At 52.5% G+C, this 26889-nt stretch overlaps 7 protein-coding genes across 7 annotated transcripts; 4 read left to right on the top strand and 3 right to left on the bottom strand.

Moving 5' to 3' along the window:
- Window positions 1-144: 144 nt before the first annotated feature.
- J4E88_010030 (uncharacterized protein) lies at window positions 145-8279 on the bottom strand (the record flags this gene model as incomplete). The annotated part of the gene is made up of 5 exons (XM_049403627.1): window positions 145-5978; window positions 6052-6690; window positions 7009-7264; window positions 7408-7520; window positions 7571-8279. The coding sequence occupies 5 exons, from the start codon at window positions 8277-8279 to the stop codon at window positions 145-147; spliced, it is 7551 nt and encodes a 2516-aa protein (XP_049250556.1).
- A 672-nt stretch (window positions 8280-8951) lies between these two features.
- On the top strand, window positions 8952-10649 carry J4E88_010029 (uncharacterized protein; the record flags this gene model as incomplete). The annotated part of the gene is made up of 2 exons (XM_049403626.1): window positions 8952-9186; window positions 9394-10649. The coding sequence occupies 2 exons, from the start codon at window positions 8952-8954 to the stop codon at window positions 10647-10649; spliced, it is 1491 nt and encodes a 496-aa protein (XP_049250555.1).
- A 1912-nt stretch (window positions 10650-12561) lies between these two features.
- On the top strand, window positions 12562-14284 carry J4E88_010028 (uncharacterized protein; the record flags this gene model as incomplete). The annotated part of the gene is made up of 2 exons (XM_049403625.1): window positions 12562-12572; window positions 12646-14284. The coding sequence occupies 2 exons, from the start codon at window positions 12562-12564 to the stop codon at window positions 14282-14284; spliced, it is 1650 nt and encodes a 549-aa protein (XP_049250554.1).
- A 2920-nt stretch (window positions 14285-17204) lies between these two features.
- J4E88_010027 (uncharacterized protein) lies at window positions 17205-18294 on the top strand (the record flags this gene model as incomplete). Its single annotated transcript, XM_049403624.1, has 3 exons — window positions 17205-17823; window positions 17877-18006; window positions 18180-18294. The coding sequence occupies 3 exons, from the start codon at window positions 17205-17207 to the stop codon at window positions 18292-18294; spliced, it is 864 nt and encodes a 287-aa protein (XP_049250553.1).
- Window positions 18295-18342: 48 nt separating this feature from the next.
- Window positions 18343-22703, bottom strand: J4E88_010026 (uncharacterized protein; the record flags this gene model as incomplete). Its single annotated transcript, XM_049403623.1, has 3 exons — window positions 18343-22088; window positions 22140-22587; window positions 22635-22703. The coding sequence occupies 3 exons, from the start codon at window positions 22701-22703 to the stop codon at window positions 18343-18345; spliced, it is 4263 nt and encodes a 1420-aa protein (XP_049250552.1).
- Window positions 22704-23557: 854 nt separating this feature from the next.
- J4E88_010025 (uncharacterized protein) lies at window positions 23558-24791 on the top strand (the record flags this gene model as incomplete). Its single annotated transcript, XM_049403622.1, has 2 exons — window positions 23558-23942; window positions 23992-24791. The coding sequence occupies 2 exons, from the start codon at window positions 23558-23560 to the stop codon at window positions 24789-24791; spliced, it is 1185 nt and encodes a 394-aa protein (XP_049250551.1).
- Window positions 24792-25354: 563 nt separating this feature from the next.
- On the bottom strand, window positions 25355-26105 carry J4E88_010024 (uncharacterized protein; the record flags this gene model as incomplete). Its single annotated transcript, XM_049403621.1, has 2 exons — window positions 25355-25705; window positions 25764-26105. 2 exons carry the CDS (start codon window positions 26103-26105, stop codon window positions 25355-25357), a joined length of 693 nt encoding a protein of 230 aa, XP_049250550.1.
- Window positions 26106-26889: the final 784 nt, after the last annotated feature.

Raw genomic sequence — 26889 nt, 5'->3', positions numbered from 1 at the left:
CACATCAACACTACGTCTGGGAGTCTTCAGTTTTCCTGTGCACTGAAATAAAATGGTATACTGTCATTGTCCAGACTATCCCCAATCGCGCTCTCGCGATATACCTTCCTCTAGCCAGTCACGTCACGTTTTCGCTTTCCGCTTCTAATCTGCACCCTCATCGTCCTCATAGTCCTCCTCCTGTTCGTCGGACAACTCCGACTTGAGGGGGGCCTTTCCGCTCGTCTTGCGTCCCGAGTTGAGTCTATTGTACTTTTCATTCCTGACTCTCTTCCCGGTACTTGGCATGCCTGCCCGGTTCTCGCTGCCTTCTTCCACATCCTCCGCTAATCCCCTGCGGGGCCACGAGTTGAGTAGTTCGTCCTGTCTCATCTTGAATCTCTTGAGAGCACTTGACGTGCTTGCCCCATTCTCACTGCCTTCTTCCACATCCTCCGCTGGTACCTGGCGGGATTTGGCAGCCTGCGTTACTATTGCTACCCGATCTCTCCACCTGCCAGCTTGGCTCATTCTGGAAGGATCATATGATGGTGGGCGTGGGTGTGGCGCAGGCTCTCGCTCCGAAGTCATTTCACCCTGCCCCGTCCTAAGTCCTCTTGTTTTCTCTGCCCATACCCTGATCTCACGGCGTCTGGGAACGCGAGGTAGGAAAAGACTATCCCCACTGATCTCGAAAGCTTCGCCTTCTTCCTCTAGAACTCGTGCATCTACCAGACGCTGACGTATGCGTATCCGGCCAGGCTTTTCGGGAGTTTCGTACGGAACTCTCACTTTCTTCGTATTGCTTTCAATCTCAGCGTCCGTTATCGTGAGTTTTGAAGCATCTGTTTGACTCAGACTTGCTAGCCAATCATCGGTGAACACATCTGCCGGTTCCAACATGGGGGTACTTTGTGGTGAGGTATCATGCACGACCAAATTTTCCGATTCCGTCAAAGTATGTGTAGGAACCTGGGAGTCCTTTGCTCTTAGCTCTTTCGTCTGCTTGACCCATTCTTCAACTTCTTCGGGTCGGGCTCCGCGTTGGGCTCCGCGTTCCAAGAAGTATTCGCCGGGATGTGTCGGATCAGAAATGAACCCTGCCTCAGTGAGGACGCGTTCGTCCACTAGGCTTGTCTTAATTGTCGTTCGAGTCCTGGTTATGAACTCTCCTAAGCCATGCCAACTAGTTCCCGTAGAGATCACAATTTCTCCGCGTTCAATTGCAGCGTCCATGATCGAAGATCCTGAGCCAGTCGGCCGTACGTGGGTTGTCGAAGTGTTGTCATCGGGTGCAGCGGTCTCCACGCTTGCATCTTCCCATTTCGGATTTTGAATACAATGAGCGCACAGTATATCCATTCTGTCGACGAAGTCGTAGTTTGAAGGATGACTTTTCCTTTGCCAGTTTGGGCATGGGTATTGCATGTAGCCACTACCAGGACGCGGTAAAAGAGTCGCAGACCAAGTCGACTTATCCTCCGCGTTCTTCACCAACCCATCAGATTCCAGCTGTCTAAGCACCGGCTGAAGTTCACTCCGTTGAGTATCGAGCGTAGTCGCGAGGTCTGAGATGTTCTCGCTCACGCCATGCAGACTTCTCAGGTATGTCAAAGCACGATGAGAGAGACTGTTTGATGCATCTTCATCATGATTGGAATCGTTCTCTAGATGAGATTCGGCATTGAAAAGCTCGAAAAGCTCTTCCATGATAGTGTTGCTCTCATCCGATGGATGCTGCTTCGTGGACTCGAGGGACTCCATAGCAAGTTGTTGAGAGATGGGAGAGGTACCAACGTGGGGAGACGATCCAGTGTCTTGACCGATCTCTGGTTCAGCTTCGTCGAATCTCTTTTGCAACTCGAGTAGCGATTTTCTGCCCAAGTCGGTCAAATACCACACCCTTCCACTACCCTCACTATAGATGAACCCGTCGGCTGCTAGACCTCTGAGTGCAGGCCATAATACATCGGTATTAGTTTGGAGCTGATCCATGAGGGCCAAGAACAGTTGTCTCCCGCCTGCATTCTTGATGTTTCCCAAGACTAGACCAGCCAAAACATCCGTGTCAGTGCTGCTGAGACTTTTCGTTTGATCCTCTCGGTTCGACAAAGGAAACTCGGTGCCTGGCTGTGAGATAACCCATGTCTCGCTATCGACAGTGTTGTGGACTTTTCCTTCTGTAGCGAGACATTGCAAAGTATAAGCGATGAGCCTACGGTAGTAGAGTCCGAACTCAGTAGCGATGTTCTCGAACTTTTGACCGATGTACGAGCTAGGTCGCGTCTTGAAATCATTGTCGAGGTAAGCAAGGATACGTGTGTCGAGTGAAGCGTCCCTTATCTTTTGATCCATACTAAAGTAACGGACGTCATCCATTTGGTCTTTGACCTCGCCCAGACTTTGATTCTCTCCAGGAAAGTCTGCTGCATCGAATGCTTCTCCAGTGTCCTCTGACTGTGTAACTGGCGCTTTCATTGGTTCTGGGCTTGTTGTTTGTTCGACCTCCGTAGATGCTGGTTTCTTCTCCGCTTGGCTATTGCGATTGACAGCCTGTTGAAGCACGACGAACAAGGCGTCTGCTTCTGCCTTTCCGTCGGTGCGAAAAAACCATGCGTCCTTCGGCTTACTTGCTCCTCTTTCCCGTTCTCCAAACTTTTCCACCCATAGACATGCCACATTATTGTAGGTCAATGTATCGTCATCGCTACTACGATCCAATTCCAGAATAGCATTCGTGAGGTGTATTGTATTATGGTACTGGTCTGGACGGTCGTCTTTCTCAAATTCCACGAAGATCTTGCTCTCGTAGACGTGTAGAATGGTATCAAAACGGATGTGAGTTCCCCCCGGATCGAGAGCCGTAGCACGTATGACAGCACGTGGCGCGGTGGTGTCTAGTGTAGTGGAACCCGCACCTTCCTCGTCCTCGGCAGCAGAGCGACCGGTCAATCTGCTCCACATGCCACCGGAGGATTGCTGGACTTGGTCGTCGAGTTTTGCGGCATCGGGATTGTTGACGCTAGCAAATGGATCTTCAAGAACATCTCGTCCGCTTTCCGAGGCAATCGTCGCTTCCGGGCCCGTTGTCTTCTCAGCCTCCGCCCTTCTCTTCTTCTCCTGATTGTGGCGCCCGATATCAATAAGTCTTTTGAAAAGCTCGATAAGCGCGATTGTATCACCAACGTTTGAGCTACGAAAATGCCACATTTCTCCCTGGTCTGATCCTGGCGGTACTCTCCACAAAGACGCTGTCGTTTCTTTGCTGCGGTGCACATCTATGGCAGTATCAGTGAAATCTATCGACGCATACGGAGTATGGCCAGTAGATTCTCCGTATAGATTAGGATCATAATCCCCAGAGTACATCTCGATCTTGGTCCTGAAGATCTGAACCCATGAGTAGAACCAGTCTCCAGTATCGGTACGTGGGGATAAGACTTCCACTCGAACTACATGGGGTCGCTCAGTAGCCTGCGCAATATTGTCCGGGTCTTTTGGTACCGAAGGGTGCTGCGAGACAGGTGTATCAAGGTCCGCCGTGTCAGGCTTTTCGACTTGAGCATATGCATTCTCAGACATATAAAGTCCACCTTTTGCAACGGTGGAAAGTAACAGCATGGAGCTAGGCAGTCGTTCAACCGGTATCTCCAGCTGTTCACCTGAATCCAGCCCGTCCGCTTTGCTCCACACAAGCGCATTTTCTGACATCTCCATCCGCTGCAGAACCGCTTCGGCGAAATGGAAGCCGGGCTCGCAGAGTTTGTGGGTTCTCTCATAGAGACCGGTTTCGCACACTTTGCAAGTTCCGACATGTAGTTCAAAGTCCATGAAAGTCTTGGCTTCGTCGTCATTCCAGGCCCGCGACTTTACCGGTTGTTCGCCAAATCGCGCCCTGCGCCAGTTCTTTTGTCCATAGATCGTTAGAGAAGGCAGACCCGTGGGAAGCATTAATGACGAAAAAGAGCTTTCCTCGACCTGCGCAGGCTGTTCCGCCAAGATAGTAGGCGAAGCATTGCCCTTCGTTGGCGGGAAGTACACCGGTAAAAGGCTCTTATAGATGAACTCGTCATTCGAAGAGAAGACCACGAAGATGATCTTGTCAAGCCCATTACCCGGCTCAGCGGATTCCAGAAAACGTTTCACTTCCTCCATCGCCAACGACGCGCAGTCGCGTCGTGGGTAGTTTCGCATACCAGTTCCGATACTGGGTATCGCGATAGAAGTCGCTCTCATGAGTACAGCATCATGCAAAACTGCCCGGTAGATGTTCCTCAAGATGTTCTTGGTATCGCTTCTGAACACCCCAGGAGGGACAACATGCAGGATGTGTTTGGCTGGGAGAAGGTATCCGGCAGTCGCTTTGACATCGCCCTCTTCACATTTCCCGAAAGTCGAGACTTCCGAGCGCAGTTTGTCTCCTCCTTTCTTGAAGATGCTGCGATCTAAAGTGCCCATTCCGGAGAAGCTTGGATCAGTTGAGTTTACCACGATGTCGACCTCCAGTTTCGTGATGTCATCTCTCAGTAGGCAAACAGTGTGGTTGAAACGATTCGAGGGTTTCGCCATGGTAGGCTTCGCTTCCAGCTGTCCCAGTGTGTAGAGTCTCGCTACGGGGGGTATTTGATGAACTTGGACGAGTCCGCGGATCTTCGGGGTGGGCTGTTCAGCCTCACGTACGTACAGCACCTCATCCAGATGGTCGCGGATACCTTCAGCATCTTGTCCCTTCTGCTTGACACCATAGGTCTCCAGGATGTGACGCGCTCGTCCCATCGCATCTGGTTCAGCTTTGCCAAGTATCAGCACCTCTTCTAAGCTGTTGGCGAATATCCAGCTGTAGTCAAAGACGCTCGTAAGCTCGAATCCATGCTTGGCTCGTATATCGGTGTTGGCTTCGGTCCAAATAGACTGCGCATTCCCAGCAGGCCCCTGTTTACGTGCTTGCTCGGCCATATCCAAAATGTCAGCACATGCCGTAAAAATGACAGAGCATAGTAGGTTGAGGTCGCCCAGACTCCGCTTGAGCTCTTTCGACCCCAAGAGATATTTGCGGATCGAACTCAGCGTAGAGTCGATCCTACGCATGTCGTGAGCACAGACCGTACTTTGCGTGCCAAAGTCGTAGGTAACAGTGATTGCAGTCAATGCATTTTGGAGTTGCGTACGCGCCTCTAGAACCTGAGCTGCTAGCGCAGCACGATTTGCGGACCAGTCAGAAGTTCTGGCTCTGTCCAAGTCTCCATGCGTGGGTGGAAAGAATACCGGTAAGAAGTCGGTATACGCCTTCTCATCGATTGCTGCTCGCACACAGAAGATGATCCGCTCAGGTCGATGTCTAGGATGTGAATCCAGGTACTCTCTCATCTCTTGCAGCGCTATACGTGCAGCAACACGTGCAGGAAACATGCAACCTCCAGTACCCAGACAAGGAAAGGCGATGGTTTTGAACTCGTGGTTGGCCGCCATTTTCATAGCACTCCGATAGCACTCGGAAAGGACGTTGAATTGGCCAACGCCTTTGCGACCTGTATATCCTGGCGCAGCTGCATGAATCACCCATGAGCTCGGAAGCTTGTGTCCGTGTGTAAGTTCGACTTGGCCGACTTTGACCTTGGGTTTTGATTTCGCCTCTTCCCTGAGCCCTGAGCCACCGGCTTTGTAAATAGCGTGGTGCAAAGAATCTGGATCTGGATCGGCCTGGAAATTGGCTGAAGCATTGTTGACGATAGCATCCACTTGCAACCTTGTCAGATCATAATGACAGAACGAAATCATCTGATTGTAGGTATCGTTTGGCGCAAAGCTCTGATCGCGCTGCAACAGCCGCCGGGACTGGTAAAGCGAGCGTAACGTAGGTATTTCGGCAGTCGTAATAATCGCTTGTTTGCTTGATGCTTCATCTTCTTCATCATAGGTTTCAGATCCGGACGGAAGTATATCCGCTTCTTCGGTGGTCTGTGTGTCCGCCGTTGGCTGGCGGTTGAATGAATTCTTTCCTATAGTGAAGATGTGGTCAGTACGATGATCCTACAGCAAGCTTTCGTGGCACTTAGCTAGACATCAACTTACTGTCCGTACCAGTGACTCTGGTAAACTTCCACTTGCTTTTGTTATTTTTACTCTGGAATTGAACATCGGGGAAGCGCTCAGTATCAAAGAGTGTTGTTGCTGCTTCACCAACCAGATCATCCGCAAACGTGATCAGGCCAGTCCATGAGCCGTAACCTCGATAGAACCGAACCGACAGAACTCCTGGCAAAGATGAGACGTGTTGTCTGAAGGCCTCTCGTTCTTCTAGATGTTTTTGATGCTCAGGCAGTATATTGTCGTCCAGCTGTCCATCATCGGGTTGCTCGTCTTCCGAATCGTCTGGGTCTTCCACCTGATTTGAGATCATCGCCATTCGATTGTTACTCTCATCAGGAAGTTGCTGCAGCGTCTCTGCGGACAGCAAACTTTGACTAGGATCAGCTACATGATCTGGCCCGAATGACTGCTCAGACTCCAGGTCTCTATTGAGCGCAAGCGACGCGTTGCTTTCATCGGAATCTATCGGCTCGGATAAAGCCTGGGTGTTGCAGCTACCACGACTCGCAGTGCCACTCGCACCGTCTTCGTCGTCTGCTCTGCCATGCGGCAGAGCGAAGGTAGCGAAGCGCTCCAAATGATTCGCAAGGTGGTTTTGTAGGTCACCCACACCTTTGGTATCTGTGGGAACATGGCATATCGGACACCTTGTGCGTGTGTCAATTCCTGTTGTTTCACCAATGCTAGCGACGATCGCTACCTGGTTCTCCGGAAGACTTCCGACGTGCGTTTGCAGGAGATGGGCTTCGAGACCTGATCTGGAGTTGTAAATTGCTGTTGGATGCTCTGGGCACCGCCACAATGCACGATGAGTCGCCTCGTGTTCCGCCCATTCTCGACGGCTACGAAAGAGTTGTCCTGGACTCTCACACTCTTGATATGTGCAGATGTATGGCTGAAGATCATGCAACAAATGTGTCTTCCACGCTCGTCCCTTACCATATCTTGCGGGACAGACTACCCAACAGTACGGGCACTCAAAGTCCTTGTCGCCGCTCGCAGCTTTTGGAGGTGGGGGTAATTCGATTCCCTTGCCGTTCATGTCTTTCACTGTTGGAGCGTAACTCGTGACGGATTTGCTGTCTACAATGTCATCTAATGACTGATAGTGCTGTGTCGCTTCCGTGCCCGATAGTAAAGTCCTGCCAGTCTTTTGGCTGGGCGTGGGTTGCATAACGGCGGGCAGGGTAACAATCTAGGATTAAGATTAGAAGAGATACGAATCGGTGGCTCAGTAGCGGTGATGTAATTATCGTAGCGAGTCTTGTAACTCGGAGCATGGCAGCCTTGTAACCTTGATTATGGGAGCAATGGAAAAAGCACAAGGAACGTACGTACCGGATGAGCTCCGGGGGTGTCATCAGGGACTGGGTCTGATGTCTGATGCGAAGCGAACATGTCAGGTTTTGGTGTCTCATCAGGAACTGCAGTAGCACCCAATTTATCACGATCTACAATGGTCAGATCGAATAACTGCACTGTTGTAGCATCCGAGACTTACGCCGCTTCCAGTACTTGAAATGCCGCCTGCGCAAAGTGATAGCTGAACTTAGCCGCTCAGCCAAGAAGTCTTGTACTTCATCAGGATGCGAATTTCGCAGCTCCGAAAGTAGCTCGTAAACATGCCGTTTGTCCTGGTTGGCATATTCCTCGAGGACGTCAACGCCGGTCTCGAGATCTTTCAAGGTATACGAGGAGGCTTTGAGCGATCTCAAGCGTACGCTAGGCGTTCTGATGCGGACGCTAAGTTTGTAGAGATTGTCGATTATGTCGATTATCTCTTCGAGTCGCATCTTCAGCTCAATCCTCTCCTCATCACTGTCACTTTCGTCCTCATCCTCCTCTTCGACAAAGAAGTCATCATCGCTCTCCTCGTCCTCAGGTTCGTCAGGTGGTGGTTGCGCTTCATACGGCAGACGCGCTTCTGACACGACGGCATGGGTTTCGCTGAGGTTGTGTTCAAGCTCGTTCAACAGTTTGAGCGCACTGCTGGACAAATTCGGGGAGTCGCGCAATCTGTAGTCGAGCGAGCTGTGGCCTTTTTGCAACGCACCTAGGTTACCAGCCCAGACTCGAAATCTTCCGATCTCGTCATTGAGTGCGTCGTCATCTATCCATTGCGCCCACTTGCCTTGGCTCGTCGCGAGAGCGTCGGTAAGGATTCGGAAGGCGCGCACATTAGAAGCTGTCGCGAGCCTGAGAGTCGACATAACTACGCAGGCTGCCCCACGGCGCAAGCGAGCCGGATCGTGTTCGCCCTACCCGGAGTCAAGCATCGAAGTAAATGCGGTCAGACTGATGCGTCGTTGATGCGCAGAGTCAAGTCGTTAAGACTAATGAGGGTCAACAGGCCGCGGTGTATAAAGCTATCGTCAATCTCAATGAGAGTGTAAGTCGTTTAGTCAGCGACAGTGCCACCACTGTGCTGCCTGATGAGTGTGGGAAGATGCTAGGTTCTTTCCAGATTGGTGGGGCGCAGTTTAGGCGCCTTGCGGGCAGTCACACTTTCGTCCGACCTCGTATCGCTTGATAATCCGAAGGCTCTTCAAACTCTTACGGCTTGCGCAAGGAGATGACTGTGTCGTAATTCGTCGCTGTGTTCCACCGTGTGCCTGCAGGTGCTGCCTGCCTCGAGATCCAGCCGCGAACCCCGCTCGGTCCTTCCGTCGCGCGTCAATGACACGCACCATCCACGTCCATCCACAATCCACTGGCAGTCGCTACAATGAGCGGAATAGAGATAGCTGGCCTCGTACTTGGCTGTTTACCGCTCATCATACAAGGTGCGATGCGGTTTAACGAAAAGACACTAGCCGTCATCTGCTTACTGTGGGCTAGGGATTGAAAGCTACCAGGAAGGTGCCAGCGCCTTTAAGAGTTTCATGGGCAGAGACCATGAGCTTCTCGCGTTTGTCAGGAAGCTCAGAGCCCAGTATGATCACTTCAATCAAACGATCCAAATCCTCTTTGGGTCCATCTCGTCAGACACCGAGCTTGCGACGATGATGGCTGATCCACAGCTGTCTAAGGAGCTGTGGAAGAGCAAGGAGATGGCGCTCCGAGACCGGCTCCAGGATGCTTATACCTCATATCAAACCATCATGGAAGAAGTGGAGAGTATAACAAAAAAGATCGCGATCAGATTGAATCTAGATCGTGCAACCGAGGTCAGCAAGCTGCGTACATTGTCATTTTCATCTTGTTAACTTGGCTGGCAGCTCAACCGAAATGACCTTGAAGCGTTAATTGCCGCAAATCCAAGAACGACTAACGACAAGTTTGAGTTCAGGAAACGCGTCAAATTCGTGTGGAACAAAAATAAAGTCAAGATACTACTAGACGATCTGGACGAGTGCAATCGACAACTCGAGCGATTCACAGAAAAGAGCAAAATGATTGAGACGTGTCATAAACCGATGAAGCCCGTCTATGCCACGCGCGTACACAAGTTGCAACGGTACGCCAAGGCTCTGCACGAGTCGCTCGCCGTGTGCTGGTCATGCTCTTGCAAGTCTTCGCATATGGCGCGTCTTCAACTTGAAGCTCGCGATAACGTTTTTGCGCCGACGCATCAAAAGATGTTCCCATCTTCTAAGAATTCTTCTAAAACGAGCTTCAATGTTACCTTCTCAACTGTCTCGTCGGATGAAAATGGTGTCCCCTGGTCGTTCCAAGCGGCCGAGATCTGTGTCGATGATGAGGAAGACGCTTACCTGAGCCCAATGGGCTCCCCCAAACCAAACAAGATGGGAAGGAACGCAAGCTTTCAGTCGCTTCCTCCGTACACAGAAGCAGACCCCGCGAATAACATACTGCCGACTTACGAAGAAGTCAAGGACCTCTGCGCATCTATCCAGCAGGTGCACAAGAGTTCTTCGACGATCGGATTCTCGCTAGACAGCAAACAGAAATTGCGAGGTGCGTATGTTGTCGACACTAGAGAAGCACACATCCCCAGTGCAGAACTGGTATCTCTCGGGACTCTACTTGAGCGACCCCCACTCGTCAATGGAAGACGCTCCAAATTAAGCAGGAAAGACAGATTCAGTTTGGCCTTAACCTTGGCGTCTAGCGCATTGTACCTCAACTCGACCCCATGGCTTCATCATGACTGGACAGCGCGAGATGTCCTTTTCCACCGAACAACAGATGCTACGCGCCCAGTCGATCTCAGCCGTCCATATCTTTCTCCGACCGTAATCGAGGGTCCAAACAACGGATTGAAAGGCCCCAACAAAATGGATTTCCAGAACAGCTTCCTGCTCGCGCTGGCTGTAGCATTGCTAGAGCTTCACTGTGGGACTACTGCGGAGAGATATGAAGAGCTCGAACTTCAGAGTGATACCACAGATGCACCGAACCACCAGAGTATGAGACGTCTTTTATTGGTACATTCTTGGATGCAGAACGAGGCGGGGGATCTGTCTGCTGCTTACCAGGGTGCCATCACTCATTGCATGAAAGAGTATATCAACCCTAACGCCAGTCTGCAGAACGCCGACTGCCTCCAAGCTGCAGTTGAGAACATCGTGATACCTTTGCAAGAGGAGCTTGATCAATTCCTGGGCAAAAAGCTCTAGCGCAACGCGTTTTCGGTATGGGATTAGAGCGGCGATAGCGTTCGAGCATGCATCCAAAATGCTGGCACTCACCCAATTACTAGCACAAAGCATTTCAAGAATTGAGCACAGCGATACGAAAGCGCGCAAGCAGACGGAGCCGCGCCTCCCAACTACATGCCGGGTCGGGACGAAGGCCGCTTACCCAACGCGCATCAGCTCGTATCCGACCCACGCGGCGGGCAATACGACTCTGGGGTAGATCAGGCCAACTAGTGCGGCAAATCCCCGAAGCCAAACTGAACGTCGCAGGACGAGCGGCGAGGTCAGAGGTTGCGATGGAGGATGAACAATGTATCCACAATAGCCACATCGGTTACCATGCGATGTGGCGAGAGAGGGCGGGGCCTAAAAATAGGAGTATGAGCAAACAGCCTCACACGACCCCCGCACCCCGCTGCTGCTCACGGCGAATTTCGCACAAACGCATGTTCCCGGTTGCGCGGCAAGAATGTGATTCGAAGGGGTGTCGTACGAAGCTTTACTAGTGGAGGAGGAGGCACTTGGCGGGGTACAAAGTTCAAGGACGGGCTCTGGTAGTACATGACGGATGCTAAGGCTGCGACGCAATCAGGGCTACATATCACGCTGTAGCGGAATTCGCCGGCATGTTAATCTGAAACGCAATCCAAGGCTACACTTGATCACTCGCATTCGCTCGACACAGTGCATGGCCGTCAATCTTACATGTGCAATACGTGCTTGCCGACTATCGGTCTACGTCATGAACTCTGCTGACCGCATCATGGACCGACATTAGCTGGACCCTTTGGGAGATTATGGCGGAAATTGGAGATCTTAGCGGGGGGAGCGCATTATCTGCGTCGAAGGATGCGGTAGCTGGTGAGTGAAGACGGAATAGCAAGGCGCGCATCAAGCCACGCCGGCCAGCCTTATCTACAGCTTTGGAACTTGCTAGAAATTGCTTGTTGTACGTGGCCGAAGCGTTTGACCGAGCTGGCGCGTTTGAGCATAGGTGCGGCAGAAGTGTCGGACATTGGGATTGTTTTTCCCAAGACACGGCGAGAGCATAAAAGTGGCTCTGTTTCGTTTTACACCGCCTGGACGACGCCAGAGATGCAAGCTGCACCTCCTAACGGGGAAGGGAGCGATAACAAGCTAAGCAAGCGAAGCCACCCGGCAAAGCCTCTAGTTGGCGCGCACGACGCCGCCCAAGTCTGAAACAGGCCCACGGTTGGACGAACGGCGCCGACGTGAGGCGGCCAAAATGGGCCGCATGGGGGTTAGGGGAGGGAGTGAATTGGCCACGGCAAGCTGTCGGTTGTGTAAAAGGAAGTGATGTCTGGTGGTGGTGATACTGGGTGGCAACGGCGATACCTAGGGGTGTTAAGCGCTATTAATAACTTAATGACCGCAAAGCCGGGGGTAATTCAAGTTGGCTACGGAGAGGGGAGGGTGGAGAGGGTGAGGAGAGGAGGGAGCGGCGGCGTTGAGTGGTTGCAGGGCTTTGTTATGCAGGCGACGAACCATAACAACAACGCAACCAGCGTCCTCACGACCGCACCACGACACTACTGTTGTAGACTTGTAATCATTCACCCTACGGTTTGGCGTGCTCCTGTCCTGAAGCAGTGGGCCAGTGTGCGCATTCAACGCTCGTCAATCGGTCCAGGGCCATCCCGGTCGAGCTTTGTCTTGGCGTGTCGGCACCCCTTAACGTCACCTGCAATCCGTTTTCTCGATTCCAATTCAAGCTCCTGCCACGCCGACGCAGCTCAAGTTACTTCAATCCCCCCAGCGCTCCAAGCCGCTCGACACTCGCTGAGCCCCGGAACACTCACAGCCCGCCAGCGCAGAGCGCACCCTCACGCTCTTTTCGCTGTTCCGCGCTCCCTCGCCCACCACCACCGCCATGGCACAACAGTACGAGCCCCCGGACTTGCTGGCGCCGCTCCCCCGCGCAGCACCTGGCAGCACCTGGCTAACAGCAGCGCAGAATCACGGCGTCCTTGAAGGACTTCTGGCACACGATGACGTCGTACGACCGCCACGCCTCGCACGACTCGCCCTACCGCACCGGCCGGCACATCCCCATCCCCCAGAGCCGCCACGCCGCCCTCACCTCCATCACGGCCAGCGGCGCCGAGTCCCGCACCGACCTGCACTCGCCCTACCAGCACGACGAGCTCGCGACGAGCAATGGCTTCATCGGCTCGCCCAAGGGCCCCATGTCCCCCAGCTCCCCCTACTCGCCCGGCATGCGCGGCTCCCTCAGCCGCCAGGCCACCATGGACTCGGACACGTTCCCCCAGGGCGCCAACGGCCAGATCCCCATGCAGGACTTCAACGAGGGCCTGCCCCCGCCGCCGCCTGTCAGCCACTCGTGGCGGCGCATCGACCGCTGGGTCGAGGACCACTACCAAGAGCTCTTCGACAACATGTGCGAGGGCTGCACATCCAACGACGTCAACGAGCTGGAGCACGAGCTTGACGCGACCCTGCCCATGGACATCCGCGAGTCGCTGCAGGTCCACGATGGCCAGGAGCGTGGCGGACTGCCGACCGGTGTCCTCTTCGGTCTCATGCTGCTCGACTGCGAGGAGATTGTCATGGAGTGGAAGAACTGGCGGAAGGTCGCCGAGGAGTACCTCACCACAAAGGTCGACTACCGCACACCGCAGATCCCAGTAAAGGCCTTTGCTGGCTCCTCGACCGCTCCCCCCGTTGCCACAGTCCAGAGCACAGGCAACCCGCTCTGGCGACAGGACCTCCTCGCGCGCCAGGACTCACAGCCCCAGGGCGCCGTACAAAAGGCATACGCCCACCCCGCATGGATCCCTCTCGCTCGCGACTGGGGAGGCAACTACCTCGCCGTTGATCTTGCCCCTGGTCCCAACGGCCAATGGGGCCAGATCATCATTTTCGGCCGCGACTACGACACCAAATACGTTGTCGCGCGCTCATGGGGCGCGCTATTGGCCATGGTCGCGGATGACTTTGCCTCAAAAGACGTATCCATGGACGAGGAGACGGGCGAGCTGAAGCTGCTAGCTTTCAAGCGCCAGAACGTAGAGCCGCCCTACCTAGAAGTCCTCCGCTGGCGGTGTGACCAGAAGCACGGCCGCCGGCCACCCAAGAGACGCCCAAACAGCGGTCTGCGCGTCAACCCCAATGCGCCGGGTATGGTCGTCCCCAGTAGCACTGCGAGCAGCCCCTACCACAGCCCCGTAATGGGCCCCGAAGACCGCGGCCGAAGCCCCCACCGCCTATCCAAACCGCCCAAGGGCGTCAGCCCACGAGGCAAGCTCTCCAGCCCGCTAGCCCGGGTCGCAGAAGAAAACCCAGCACCCATCCGTGTGCACACCAACCTCGACTCCAAGACCGCGACTCCCCAGGAGAACCTCATCTCCATGGACACCCCGCGACCAAGCGACGAGTTCCCCGCCGCTCGTCTGCCCACACCGCGTGATAGCCTCAGCAGCGACAAGGAGAACAAGGATGTCAAAGATGACAAGGAGAACAAGGACACGAAACCAGCTGCCCCCGCCGCGGCCGCGGCCGCTCCCGCGCGCTCGTCGCTCAAGAGCCCCGTCACTGCCACCGAGGCGGAAGACCTCAAGACCGTCGAGATATAGGAATCGAGGCGTAATCATTTGCCCTTCTACCACCACCACCACCATCACAATAACAACGCTTCTTCCCACCATTGATGAATCTACTACTTTTTTAGAAAGAGAGCGAGCGAGATAGAAAGAAACGGCTGGATACCTAAGGGACAGAAGCAATATACACGTTTATGGAGTAAGCAACGGCGTAGCAAGGGAAACTTGGGTGGCGGGAATCAGTGGGGCGCGGATTGGGGATTAAAGCATGTGCAAACATTAATTCTTTCTACGGTCTTGACTGAAGTGTGTGTGTATTGATGCGAGCATTTTCTCTCCCTACGTCCCCATTTTCAAGGTTTCTTTGCGAAAGGACAAGGCTGAGGAGAGGCCGATTCTGTGCAAATAGGCGTTTCTCTTCTTCTTCGATTCTTCGATTCTGGCTGATTGATTGAATGCAACTGTTTACTACTTCTTCTTCTTCTTCTTCTTTTCTTGCTTTCACATGTAACAACTTTCAGCGGATGCGCTATCTAGTACGCACGTTATTATGTGGAAATGTAACAACACAGTACAATGTCAATCTGATTTTCTTCATATGCTACGAAGATCATCGACTGTCGTTCGTTACCTGTACGACGCCGCGGACCAAGACTTCCACATGTTTACCATATTTCCTTTTCCCTCACACCTAGCTACCCTTTCTATGCTTCTTTCGGTGTTTTTCCCTTCTGCCCCCGCTGCCCGCTTTCTTTCGCGCTCTCGGACTAGCCATCTGACAATCAACCCACTTGGGGCATATTTGCTTCTTCCCGTTCTGCATACCATGACTCGGCTATCCCATATCCACGTATCCACTTAGAATGTTGTTGCGCCTTCCCGCGCCTCCCTCCCCCCTCTTTCCGCTTCGAACTTCCCGGGAGGTTTCATGACATACCCGCTTGTTTCGGGGGTTGCTATTCTGGTGTTGAAACTTGTGCTGTGTGTCTGGGTGAGTGTTTGGAGGGGTGTTTGTTCCGAGAAGGAGGAGGAGTGGAAGGCATGGTTGCGCAAGAAGAGAGACGGGGTTGGTGGTATCCAGGTGTGTTGCAAGATAGACATGGCATGGAATTTGGTCGTCATGTCCGCGGATACTGGTCATGTGGTACTTGGGCCTTGGCTGTGCTGGTGGATTATGCAGCGGGGAAAGGTGAACATTAGGTTTGTACCCGCAACTTGGTTCCTTGGTCCCATGGCATGTCGACCTCTCTGCTGGCATAGGTATGGGAACGAGGATACCGTTTTCTGACTGACTTGGAAAAGGGCGGGGTGTTTACTGTGCCTCCTCGTGACACGGCCTCTCTCTGCTTTGTTCGCATGGCGAACACCAAGGTTCTGTTGCGAACAGCATGTGAGTCAACGAAACGGCGTGCATCAACTGCTATGTTTGACAGCAGTCGCCTCGGTGCTTTCTTTCCTCCACGAAGATACCTAGGTGTGCTTTTTCTACTAGTGACCGACCAGTGTCGCTGTGCTATTTTCCCCTCCCGCCAAGATGACCACATCCCTTGGGATAACTGCATCCAAGCGATGTAAGCTAGAAACCCTCCTAGCTAACTCCACGACACTCCTCGGCTGTACGTTAGTCGTTTTCGTCACCACAGTCTTTACACAGTTATTACACAGTCATTACCTAGCTCGCGAGCCCTACGATAGTTTTAACAGCAGTCACAGTACATTTAATTAATCCTACGTGGATTATTATATCTAGTTCTTCGTCTAAATACACGCACAACTATCACACCCTACAGAACCGGTCACTGGACGAGTTGATTTCAGCTTCGACACCCTTCCTCCTTCCCTTCGACACAGCAGCAATGGCCCCAGGGATGACAATGCTTCGCCTCAGCATGAGAGTGGTGGAGATCCAAATGAGAAGGATGAGGAAAGAAATCAAGGCGAAGCAGAGGCAGAAGGACGAAGTAAGAGTTGATTCATTAGAACAGCGAGAGGGCGGAATGGGATGAATATTGCGAGGGGACGGTAGATCTGACGCGCATGAACTACCGACACTATTTTCTGCTTCGGAAGTGCAGTCTGGAGAGATGGTCAAGGAGAAGGTCATAACGACGAAGAAGGTGGTAGTGACGGTGATGGTGACGGAACACTGGGCATTCAACATTCGCATAACAACCGCAAGGCTCGCATACAGGCCTGCCACTTCATCATACATCGAACTCTACTCCAGCACAAGAACGGCCCGAACGCTACACGAGCCGCCTTTGCCTGAAAGCCATCAAGCCAGCGCCAATTATCCTCGCTGAGTCTTACTGGTCATACACCGGCGTGCCGTGCAACAGCGCTCCTTCACCTGCATGCGGGGTAAGAACTCACCCCCAATCACCTGTATGAACTCCGCTTACGCGTTTTGAAAACCATTAGAGAGCCAAAAACCACATAATCACACGACATGCACACAATACAGGACCGTGCCCGCGCCGCACGCACGTACAGCTGATTTGGGGTGAACGGGCAATCTGATGAGGGGTTGTTGGCTTCAGCCTTGGTGGGTTTGAATGATGGAAAGTAACACCTTTATCCGTACTTGGCGATATCTTCATCCCTTTTATTTGCACCGTTTAGCTTCATCATAACAATGTCCAACCCATTTGAACTTGCGCCAGATGCTGCCGCCGGGTTCTCCGCCTCTATTGACGTCGACGATGCGGTTGTTCGCTGTAAGGGCCAACTCCAAGACTTGGTACTTTACCTATTGCCTGACGCGCCGTTTATCTAGTCTTTCCAGAAGGATCAAAGATTGTGACTGCTGTTGGTCATGGCGCGAGTCTGTGGACGCGATCCGCTCGAATCGACGTCGAAACGTCAGACGGGACACCGAAATCCTACTTCATCAAAGTCTGTTTCACGGGTCTCTTCCTCTAGGTTAATACACCGCAGAAAAGCGATCTGACCAATGCGAAAACAGGTCGCGCCAGGTCCGAATGGCCGCAGTATGCTAGAAGGCGAGTACCACTCAGCCGTCGACATGCGCGAAGTTCTGCCCGGCTTCTCACCCATTCCCATCGGATGGGGCGTTTTCGATTCCGACGAAGACCTCGCTTTCTTCCTGCAAGCCTTCCATGACATGGATACCGAGATACCCGATATGGACCAGTTGACCAGAACGCTCGCCGAGTTTCACATCAAAAGCGAGGAGCGCTTTGAGGAGCTTACGCGGGGTCGACGCCCCGATGGCATCAAGTTCGGTTATCACGTCACGACGCACAACGGCAAGCTGTCGCAGGACAATACTTGGACGCGAACCTGGGAAGAATACTTTGTGCAGAATATGAGGAGGATGCTGGAGCATGATGAGAAGGAGGGGGGTGAGCGCCCGCAGGAGATCGAAGAGTTGCTCGAGCCGCTCTTCGAAAAGGTCATACCGAGGCTCTTGCGCCCTATGGAAATGAAAGGACGGGAGGTGAAGCCCTCACTCATTCATGGCGATTTGTGGTATGGCAACACTTCGACCGATCACGAGAACAACGTGCCGATCGTGTATGACGCATGTTGCTTCTGGGGCCATAATGAGTGTAAGTGACAGATCGAGTTTGTAGACTGTTAGCTGACATTTTGCTTCCTATAGACGAGATCAGGACCATGCGCGCAAAGACACGATATCGCTTCGGCAAAGCCCAACAAAGGGCGTACCTGCAACACTATCCTGCTGCATATCCAATTGAAGATTTCGAAGCAAGGAATGCGCTGTACCATCTGTAAGTAGCCGAAGCTTGTAATCATTTGATGGAAAGACCATTCTGATACCTGCGACAGCCGAAGCCAACTCCATGATTGCGCCCTATTCCCTCAAAACCCACGATATTGTCAAACGTACGTACAAGAAAAAAAGAACTCCTAGTAAATATGATCACGCTAACACACGAACTAGCTTTACGGAGGAAACGAAGAAGCTAGTGGATATGTTCCCCGATGGCCTGGAAGGCTGGCTATCACAGCAAGAAGCGCAGAAGGAGTCCGAGTCGGCTCCGGAGAAGAATGCGTAGGCGCAGGACCGTCGTGTTGGCGATAAGTTCTTCAAGTCCTTGGCACAATCAGAATGCAATAGTGTAGGTTAACGGTCGTTTGATGACAGCAATTTCATCCTTTCTCGCAATCACCAGTTCACCATTCGTCGTGAGGAGTAGCAGAGGCCGGTTGTTCGCTTTGAGCCACTCGTCAGGAATGAACATATGGTGTGCGCATTTAGCGCCTTGGACACCGAGGGTGAGTGAGCATAGCCACAGGTCCTTGTCCAGGAAGTACAGCTTGTTGCCCTGGATGCCGATGATGTGCTCCACTTTTGTGGCATCGCCCGACGCCATAGGGTGCAGTACGTGTGGAGCTGCGCCTGTTTTGTGGAAGCTCGAGCAGTCTAGCAGAGCAGTAAGTATCGTGGATGGGCGCTTGCCACCCTTGGACAACGCGATACCGATGTGTTTTCGGCCGGACGTTGGTGCTGCGTGTTGCACGATCAACTTTGGCTCTCCGTCGGCAAATATCTCCGTCTTCCCCAGGGTTGATAGCAAACTAAAGTCGTTCCATGAATATTGCGTGATGATATTGTATTGTATCGCGAAGAGCATGTTTGGTTGGCTGGGGTCGTTAGCCCAGATTTCATCGGACGTCGGCTCAGATTTGCTGCTGATTCCATCAGCTTCTAGGTCGAAATGTACGACTGAGTCGTTCAAAACGACTAACAGCTTGGAGCCTTGATTGTTGAAGAGCAGCTGGCGTATAGGCTCTTGGTAGTGTATGTGCAGAATATCCTTGCACGCCCATTGGCCTAGAGCCTGGTACGATTTTACGATGAGCTCGTTCGTTCCGCCAATACTCGCGATAGTCCTAGGGCTGATGGCGATTTGGGATATCCAGCTACCTGTCGCATGTTCGTACAGGAGCTGAATGCGGCTTCCCTTTTCCGTCTGGTGCAATGCCACAGCGCCGTTATCGGTACCGCACAAAACGAACTTGCCGCAAGCCGTGGCAGCTACAGCAGAGATCTCCGCTACTTCCTCTTCTACTATAACATTCTCGTCGTGCGTTGGCAGCATATCTGACATGCTCTCCGTCTCTTGAGGTTCTGTGCGCATCAAGACTGGCGGCTCCCACACATTGCATTGCGACTCGCGGATATCGATAAGACGCTCGCTGTTGGCACTGAACGAGATTTTTCGGATGGCATGATTTGACTTATGAGTTATCTTGTAAAGAAGTCTCAGCGTCTCGGCCTCGTAAAGTAATATCGCACCAGTACTGTCACCGACCGCGAGCGTGCGACCATCGGGGCTACAGGCAAGTTTTTCGACTTCGAAGTCATGAACCATGTCGATCAACGCACCTTGGGCGCTGGGATCGTACGTTGCAAGCCCTCCGTCTCGGTAGACAACGGCTAGCAGATTGATGTCTGAGCTTGGACAGAACTCTATCGCGGCAGCAGGCTCTAAGAAGTCGAACGTTTCGGCGTTGAAGCTCGAGTCGGGCTCGCATTGACCAATCTCTTCGTTGGTATCGAGCTCTGATAGAATGATCGGATGACCACGATGTACTGTGGCAAGCATGTTCGAAGCGACATCAAGACTGGCACATGTTATGTCGCCACCAGGAAAAAGCTGGAGACCTCGTCCTGCATTCGAGTAGGGGCGCACAGTCATCTTTAAAAGTCTGCCGTCCGTGGAATCTCGTACTACCAGAACATTGTTTCTTGTGATGCCGATGATCTGGCGATCCTCTTGAGCAAATGAGAGTGCCAATGGCTCAGCGGTGACTTTCTCTTCCCACACTTTGACGCCATCAAAAACGTTCCAGAGCTTCACGAGTCTCAGTCCTGCGGAAACCAACATGTCACCCGATGAGCTGTAGTGCAGGATCTTGACCATCTCTTTATGTTGGAATGAGCAAATCTCCTGGAACGTAGCGTGGTCATATACAAACACCATCCCGCTTTGTAAGCCGACAGCAAATGTAGACTCTCCGCTCGCGACTGCAGTGGCAAGCTTCCCATGGAAAGACATACCGCAGAGCCGATCGTCCCATGAGTCGTTCGAGATACCGACTACATCAATACCCCTGCGGCTGTCATACTGAAGGAGGAAAGCACTCTCGCGCGGTACTAGGGGAGGAATGAGTCCGTAGATCGACTGAGGTAGCCTGAGTAGATTCTTGCCGAATTTGGCCACAACACGAACCAGGTCTATAGACCATTGCTGCACGCACTGCGATTTCTTGTCGATCAATGGCTTGTGCTTTGCTCGTGCTTGTAGAAAGCCGCGTAGATTTTGCGAGGCTTGTATGAGGGGTCGCAGCTTTCCAGTCGCGGCAACGTGTTCGATCCAGCTCAGGCCACTCGTTGTGAGAAACTTGTAGATGCTGTCCAACAGAATGTCGTCTTCAGAAGTTCCTCGACGGACGTGATCACTGAAATGAAGACATGCGTATTGGGCGAACGGCGACGTCTCAAGTCGGCGGTCGATGCGCACTGTGGACGGTCCAGGAGAGGCCAGCATCCGTACGGGTCTCATCTGGGAACTCTTGAGGTACTCCAGACATAACGTCGCTAGAGAATGGTGTGCATTCGTCGAGTTTGTTGCGAAAGTCTCAAAAAGCCCGTAGTTCAGCAGGTAGTCGCGGGCTGTCTGATGCACTAAGCACACGCGGCTGGACCTGTCGACAAATATGAGATTGCCACATGCTGATTTGATGGCATGTTCAAGCAATGTAATCCGAAGGTGGATTTTCAATGCATTAGCAAGTTCCGCAACGGTCAATGGGTACATGGCACACACGACGATACTTAAGATGGCTCTCGTAAGCTTCTTGCCCTCCTCGTCGGTATCCAGAATTTCCGTCAGCGTCCTTTTGTAAAGCTTGTCCATGCCAGGTGGCATCTCGTCCAAAATGCGCTCAACGTCTTCAATGCTATAAGCATGCTCTAGCTTTTCCATCACCAACTGCACCCAGAGGAAACAGCCTTCAGACTTTTGTAGTATCTTCTCAGTGAGATGTAACCGACGTTCCACTGGCTCCCGTTGAAGTTTGTGTGATTGTAGGCCGTTCTCCACGTATCTCTTGATGTTGTGTTGAATGTCGTCAGCCCCGAAACTGTGTTCAGATACCCTCGCACCTACAACGGCCATTTTTGTCCTAATCTGCGGCGTTGGTCGGCTGGTGATTAGTATCTTTATCTGATAGACCGCTTCCAGTTTGCTGATCATGTTGAGGAACACTTCGAAGTCGCGGCATTCGTCCAAAGCATCGATAATCCAGTACTGCGGTCGACGGATGGGGCACGTGAAAATACCGCCAACAAAGAGCTTCCGCCATATGATCTTCTCTTTCGAGCTATCGAACTGAACGCCAGTCTCCTTCAGCCGCAGAAGCTTCTCCCGGACACAAGGGTTCAGTAGCGCCATTTGATATGCTATGGATCGCAACATGCCGCTGACCGTTGACTTAGATCGTTCTTCTAACGAGAAGAAATAGTAGCAACAGTCCATGTTGACAGCTTCAAGATGGCCCACGATCTGGCTTGCCAAGGTAGATTTCCCTGCGCCGGGCATAGCATTGACCCATAAGACTTCCAGAGACTGAGGAATGGTTGGACTCGCTGGCAGAATCATGTCGTACACGGTGCTATCACGCCAGTTGCGGAACAACTCCAGATCCAAGAACCACAGACCCGAACCCGGGAGCGCGAGGTCCTCCAGCTCGCAAAGATCGTCTTCCGGTTTGTCGCGCACATCCAGATATTCTTGCAGGCCGCGCAGCATCTGCACATCGTGCGCATGTTGTTTCGAAGACACTGTGGCAAAGAATGTGAGTGGGGCCAATTGACACTGCGAATATCACTTACCATGTCGCATGATCGTTTCTATCGCCTGACAGAGCGAGTTCCGAAGAAGGATGAAGTCCGGATCTTTGGGACTGTCGAACTTGCATATGCCGCGGTGGTTCTTATTCATGGATATCCTTTTTTCATGTTCGTAGCCTAGAACGGCGGAGTCCGCGCTGACTATCATTTGTGATGTGCCTGCCCATGTTTCCAAAGTCTCGTAGAAGGAATATAGCTGCAAGGTCTTTGAGAAGCGTGGGAAGTCATTGTTGATGGTTTGTATCATGACGGAAGCGGGTTGAAGGTCCTTAACATAGGGTTTGGCACCATGAAACGGTGAAAGAGCGACGAGTAGCTCCGCCGACTTGGCGCTGTCGGATCCTTTGTGCGGAGTACCGAGGAAGAAGATGCTTGCAATCCGACCTGCGATGTCTTCATAGTTGGGGTTTCCATGAGCCTCGATGTGCGCCTCCCATTGTTAGCTTCATGTCTTATCAGATATAACGCCGGCCGTACCTTTTTCACAAGAAGACCACCCATACTGTGCGCAACGAAAATGATCTTGGAATGCGGCGTCTCTCTCATTGAAGGAGAACTCTGTATGGAAGCTAGTAGCGTTCCAGCGATGTGGTTTATGTTGAGGATACTCGATTTGGTGTTCATCCAGTCAGACTTGTATCCGAAGCTGTGAACGCGGGCGTTCTGGAAGCCTGGGTCTCTAGACAACCATTCTTTCGGCCAAAAATGTTCCAGCCTTTTGGAGCTGCTCCATGTCTTCCGAGACCCTCCTTGTAATCCATGCACGAAGATAATATCCACCAGAGGCTGAGGTGAACTGAAGAGCGTGTTCAGTCCGAGCGGGCCGAAGACATCTTCATCGTTGAAGTTCGTTGAATCGGCTATCGAGAGGGAGGATAGGACGCGCTCTAGAGACTCGGTGTCGAGAGTGTCTTTCGTCTTTCGTCGGCGGCCGAACTACGCTCGACGTGTCAGCATCTCATTTCGCCTCATTACAGATGGTTGGCGTCTTACGGGATAGTCCATTGCGTCCGAATCTACTTATCTTCATGCCGATAATAGATCCGCCCGAAGTCGTGAATAGATGTTGCGTATGTCCGCCGATCCGAGGCTGGAGAGAACTTCAGTCTCAATGTCAGACGTGCCAAGCCGTCTAACACACGTTTGTATCCGAGTGTGACTCTCGAATGATGACCACGACGGTATTGAAACGTAACGCCGGTGCTCAAGTAATGCAGTAACGCGGCACGGGTGGGCTGAGTGCATGCCGCATCTGCAGGCGAGCAACATGGGCACATGGGCTTGATATGCGTGACACGTACAGCGCATCGCCGATTGCTGCCTATGTAAGGAATTGAGTCGGCTGCTTGCAGTGTCAATACCTGCTCGCTGTTGCGTCTGGTCCCAAAACCATCGACAGAATGGCCCGATCCGCCACAACCGTCATTATTGGAGCAGGTATCAACGGGTTAGCCACAGCCTTTTACCTGGCGAGCGCTTGCAAGACCGGAGAAACTATTGTCATCGTCGAGACATCTCCAGATGTCGTGAGTTCTGCGTCTGGAAAGGCTAACGGTGTCTTGTCGGATTACGGTCGTATAGCTCCTACTGCTGAGCTGGCCCATCTATCATGGAAGCTGCACCAGCAACTTGCGATAACGTATGAAGGCGCCATCAGATGGGGATACGCAAAAACCGTGAGGCATAAGTTGTTGAGTGCGAGGGACCCAGTGCCTGAGTTTCACGCCCAGTACCCTTTGCCAGAATGGATCCGCAGGCGAGACCAGTATTGCCAGGTGACCATGGGTAACCCACACGATTGTGCACGCTTGTACGTATACACGACTTGACGTAGAACGCTCTCGGCTGATCGATCTAAGGGACACGCGCAAGTTTATCGAATTTCTCCGTCAGAAATGCGAAGAGTTTGGTGTCAAGATGCTTTTTGAGTCGGAGGTTCACCGTGTGCACACTGAACAAGAAGAGCTGACAGGAGTCACAATCAAGCACAACGACGAGCTCCGCGAAGTCGAGTGCGCTACCCTCGTGATAGCGGCAGGATCATGGAGTGGCAGAGTCCTTGAGAAGTTGTTCCCCTCGTCTAGTTTCCAGCTCGAATTTGAGGCGAGTGATCGATCCGCAGGTAACTGGCTGATTCTGAAGGCCCCGCGCCCTTCGAACACCGAGTATTGCCACCAAGTGTATGTCGAAAACGTCGCTGGAGCGCCAGTAGAAATATCCGATTATCGAGACGGACGACTCTACGTAGGCGGCTACGTTGGCGATACCGAAATCATGCCTGCAACAGCGGTAGAGGTAATACCTCAAGCCGCGTCGATCGCCGTCATGAAGGAAATCGCTTCACGATTCGTAGATATCGATGATATCGAGCTGGCAGTATTGGAAACCGGACGCTGTTATCGACCGATCCTGGCTGAGGGTAGGCCAATCATTGCAAAAATCCCAATGCGCACTTTGATGGGGAAGCTCTCTAATGCAGCACGAGAGCCGTATATGCCGGGCGGTGTTTATGTCAATACGGGACAAGGTACAAGCGGAATCTGCATGGGTCCTGGCAGTGGATTGGTCATGAGCGAGCTCATCCGCGGGCTGCAGCCTTCAGCCGATGTCAGTGGCTTGAACTTGCCCGCGTGACAGACATGCTGTGTGTGGCCCTGTCAATGAAGGAAGCCAGTTTGGCCGATGCGAAGCACACACGGGCGGCTATGACCACCTGGGCATGTGGCGAATCGTCGTGTCCGCGACCCTCATACCGTAACAAAATTGTGTATGCGTTAAGGGAGCAACAAGATAGTCGTGCTATGCGCACGATTCGAAAAGAGAGATGATGGGTTGATGAAAGTGAATCGTGGTGCGACGCGTCTCTCATCCGGAGACGAAAAGAGGGGCTGGCATCCCGACGCGTCCCGCCCGCACGCTATCGAATGGCTTGCCAAGACTACCTCATCAACCCCCTACTTCATCAAACCACAGCGATCTTTTACAACGATAAGGGCTTGGCATCGATGCATAAAGTGCTATTTTGTACCTAGGTAGTCTTGAGGCTCGAAGAACGTCGACAACTGCGCGTCGTGTCCAGGCCAAAGAGAAAACACGACTTCCACATCATGTTACGAACATCGATGCGGTCGGTGATGAGCGCAGGTACGCTTCATTTATAGTATTCATCTCTGACATTCGCATTCATTACTTCAACATCACTTCTCCTTGATGTGAACGCCAACTCCCTCTCCAACCTCCCAAAATGCCACAGTCCTCTCCGCAATCGTCTTGGGGTTCAGCACCTTATTCTCCGGCGCTACAACTCCCTCGACATAAACCAGCCCGATATGCACGCCACTATCACTGAACGCACGATTAAAGCTCTCCACCATATTCTTCTGCGAAGCCTTCACCAGACTCAGTGAAAGGAGTTGCGGTACCGGATCCCATGGCAGGTGGCTATTCGTAACGAGAAGAGCGGGCTTGAGCGACGAGTTTGACTTGGCCAGGCTCTGGAGTCGGGGGATGTAGTGCTGTGCTACGACGTAGAGGGCTAGGTTCGTGGTCTGCATATTTCCGTTAGAGTCTGGTCCTTCATGTGGTTGTCGAAGAGGGAATCATTACTTTGAAGTCTTCCTCAATCTCCTCCACGCTGACACCCAGGACATCGTTCGGCTTTATACGAGCAGCGTTGAAGAATACGACTTCTACATCTTCGCCTTCGGTCATACTGTCGATCTGCTTGAGTATATCTGGGATGGACTTTGTGTCTGCGAGATCGATGCGCAGAGTGTCGACTTTGACAGAGGAGCTACTTTTGCTGACAAAAGGCGCATCTTCCTTTTCGAGGCGTTCCGTGTTGCGCGACAGAAGAATAATGTGCTCGATACCTTTGCACGCAAACTCAGCAGCAACGTGATTACCGATTCCTGGCCCCGCGCCGAAGATGATGAGGGTGCGTGTCATGTTGAAGTGCTCAGGGTGTGATGCCGTCGATGTGGTATGCAGGAAGTGATTCTGCCGATGGGGCTGGAGCCTCTGAATTTATATCTCGCAGCTCATACAAACCACACTTCCAATCATAACGTCGTCAAAGGTCTCGCTCGCGCATCTTACTATTACCTAATCGCATCCAAAACACGCTTACGGATGGCTTTTGTCCCGAGGTCGTCCATAGGGCGTACTTGGGTTTATAAATCGATGCTTACTGCTGCAGCACATGCTTGTGTATGATATTACCGGAGCTCGCAGAGTTGTGAGATGGAATGTTGGTGTTCAGGTCTGCTCGAAAAAGAAATGTTCGTCATGATCCCAGACGCGTCAGGCTGGACCCACCTGTATTTGCCCATCGCGCTACGTTAGCGCCTCGCGTCATATACCCATCTCCGCTCTCGATCGCCTCACCGACGTTGTTAGTGATTCCGGAGGCTGAATTACTAACAGCATCATGTTGTTAGGGTGAGAGTGCGCGTTGCTTAGGCATGGTCAAGCTTTGGGAAGCTTTCTGTGCTGAGTAAGATGCGAGGTCTGCGGGGTCGCTACCAGATCTACGACCGTACCAAGATCTCATCTCATGTCACGCGAATTCCCGGTTCGCTACTTCATCGCCATCTTGATGCATAATGTGAACGCGAGAAACAATGAAGATAGGCAAAGGCTGGAATGTATCGCGTCGGCTCAGAATGACTCATTTTGACCAACCCTCTTTGGGCCAGATAAGGCGCACCTTTATATCGAGAACGAGCCGCGA

This window comes from Alternaria novae-zelandiae, assembly GCF_023758075.1.
Source record: "Alternaria novae-zelandiae strain BMP 2774 chromosome Unknown scaffold_28, whole genome shotgun sequence".
NCBI lineage: Eukaryota > Fungi > Ascomycota > Dothideomycetes > Pleosporales > Pleosporaceae > Alternaria > Alternaria novae-zelandiae.
This window is presented reverse-complemented; position numbering and strand designations above follow the sequence as displayed.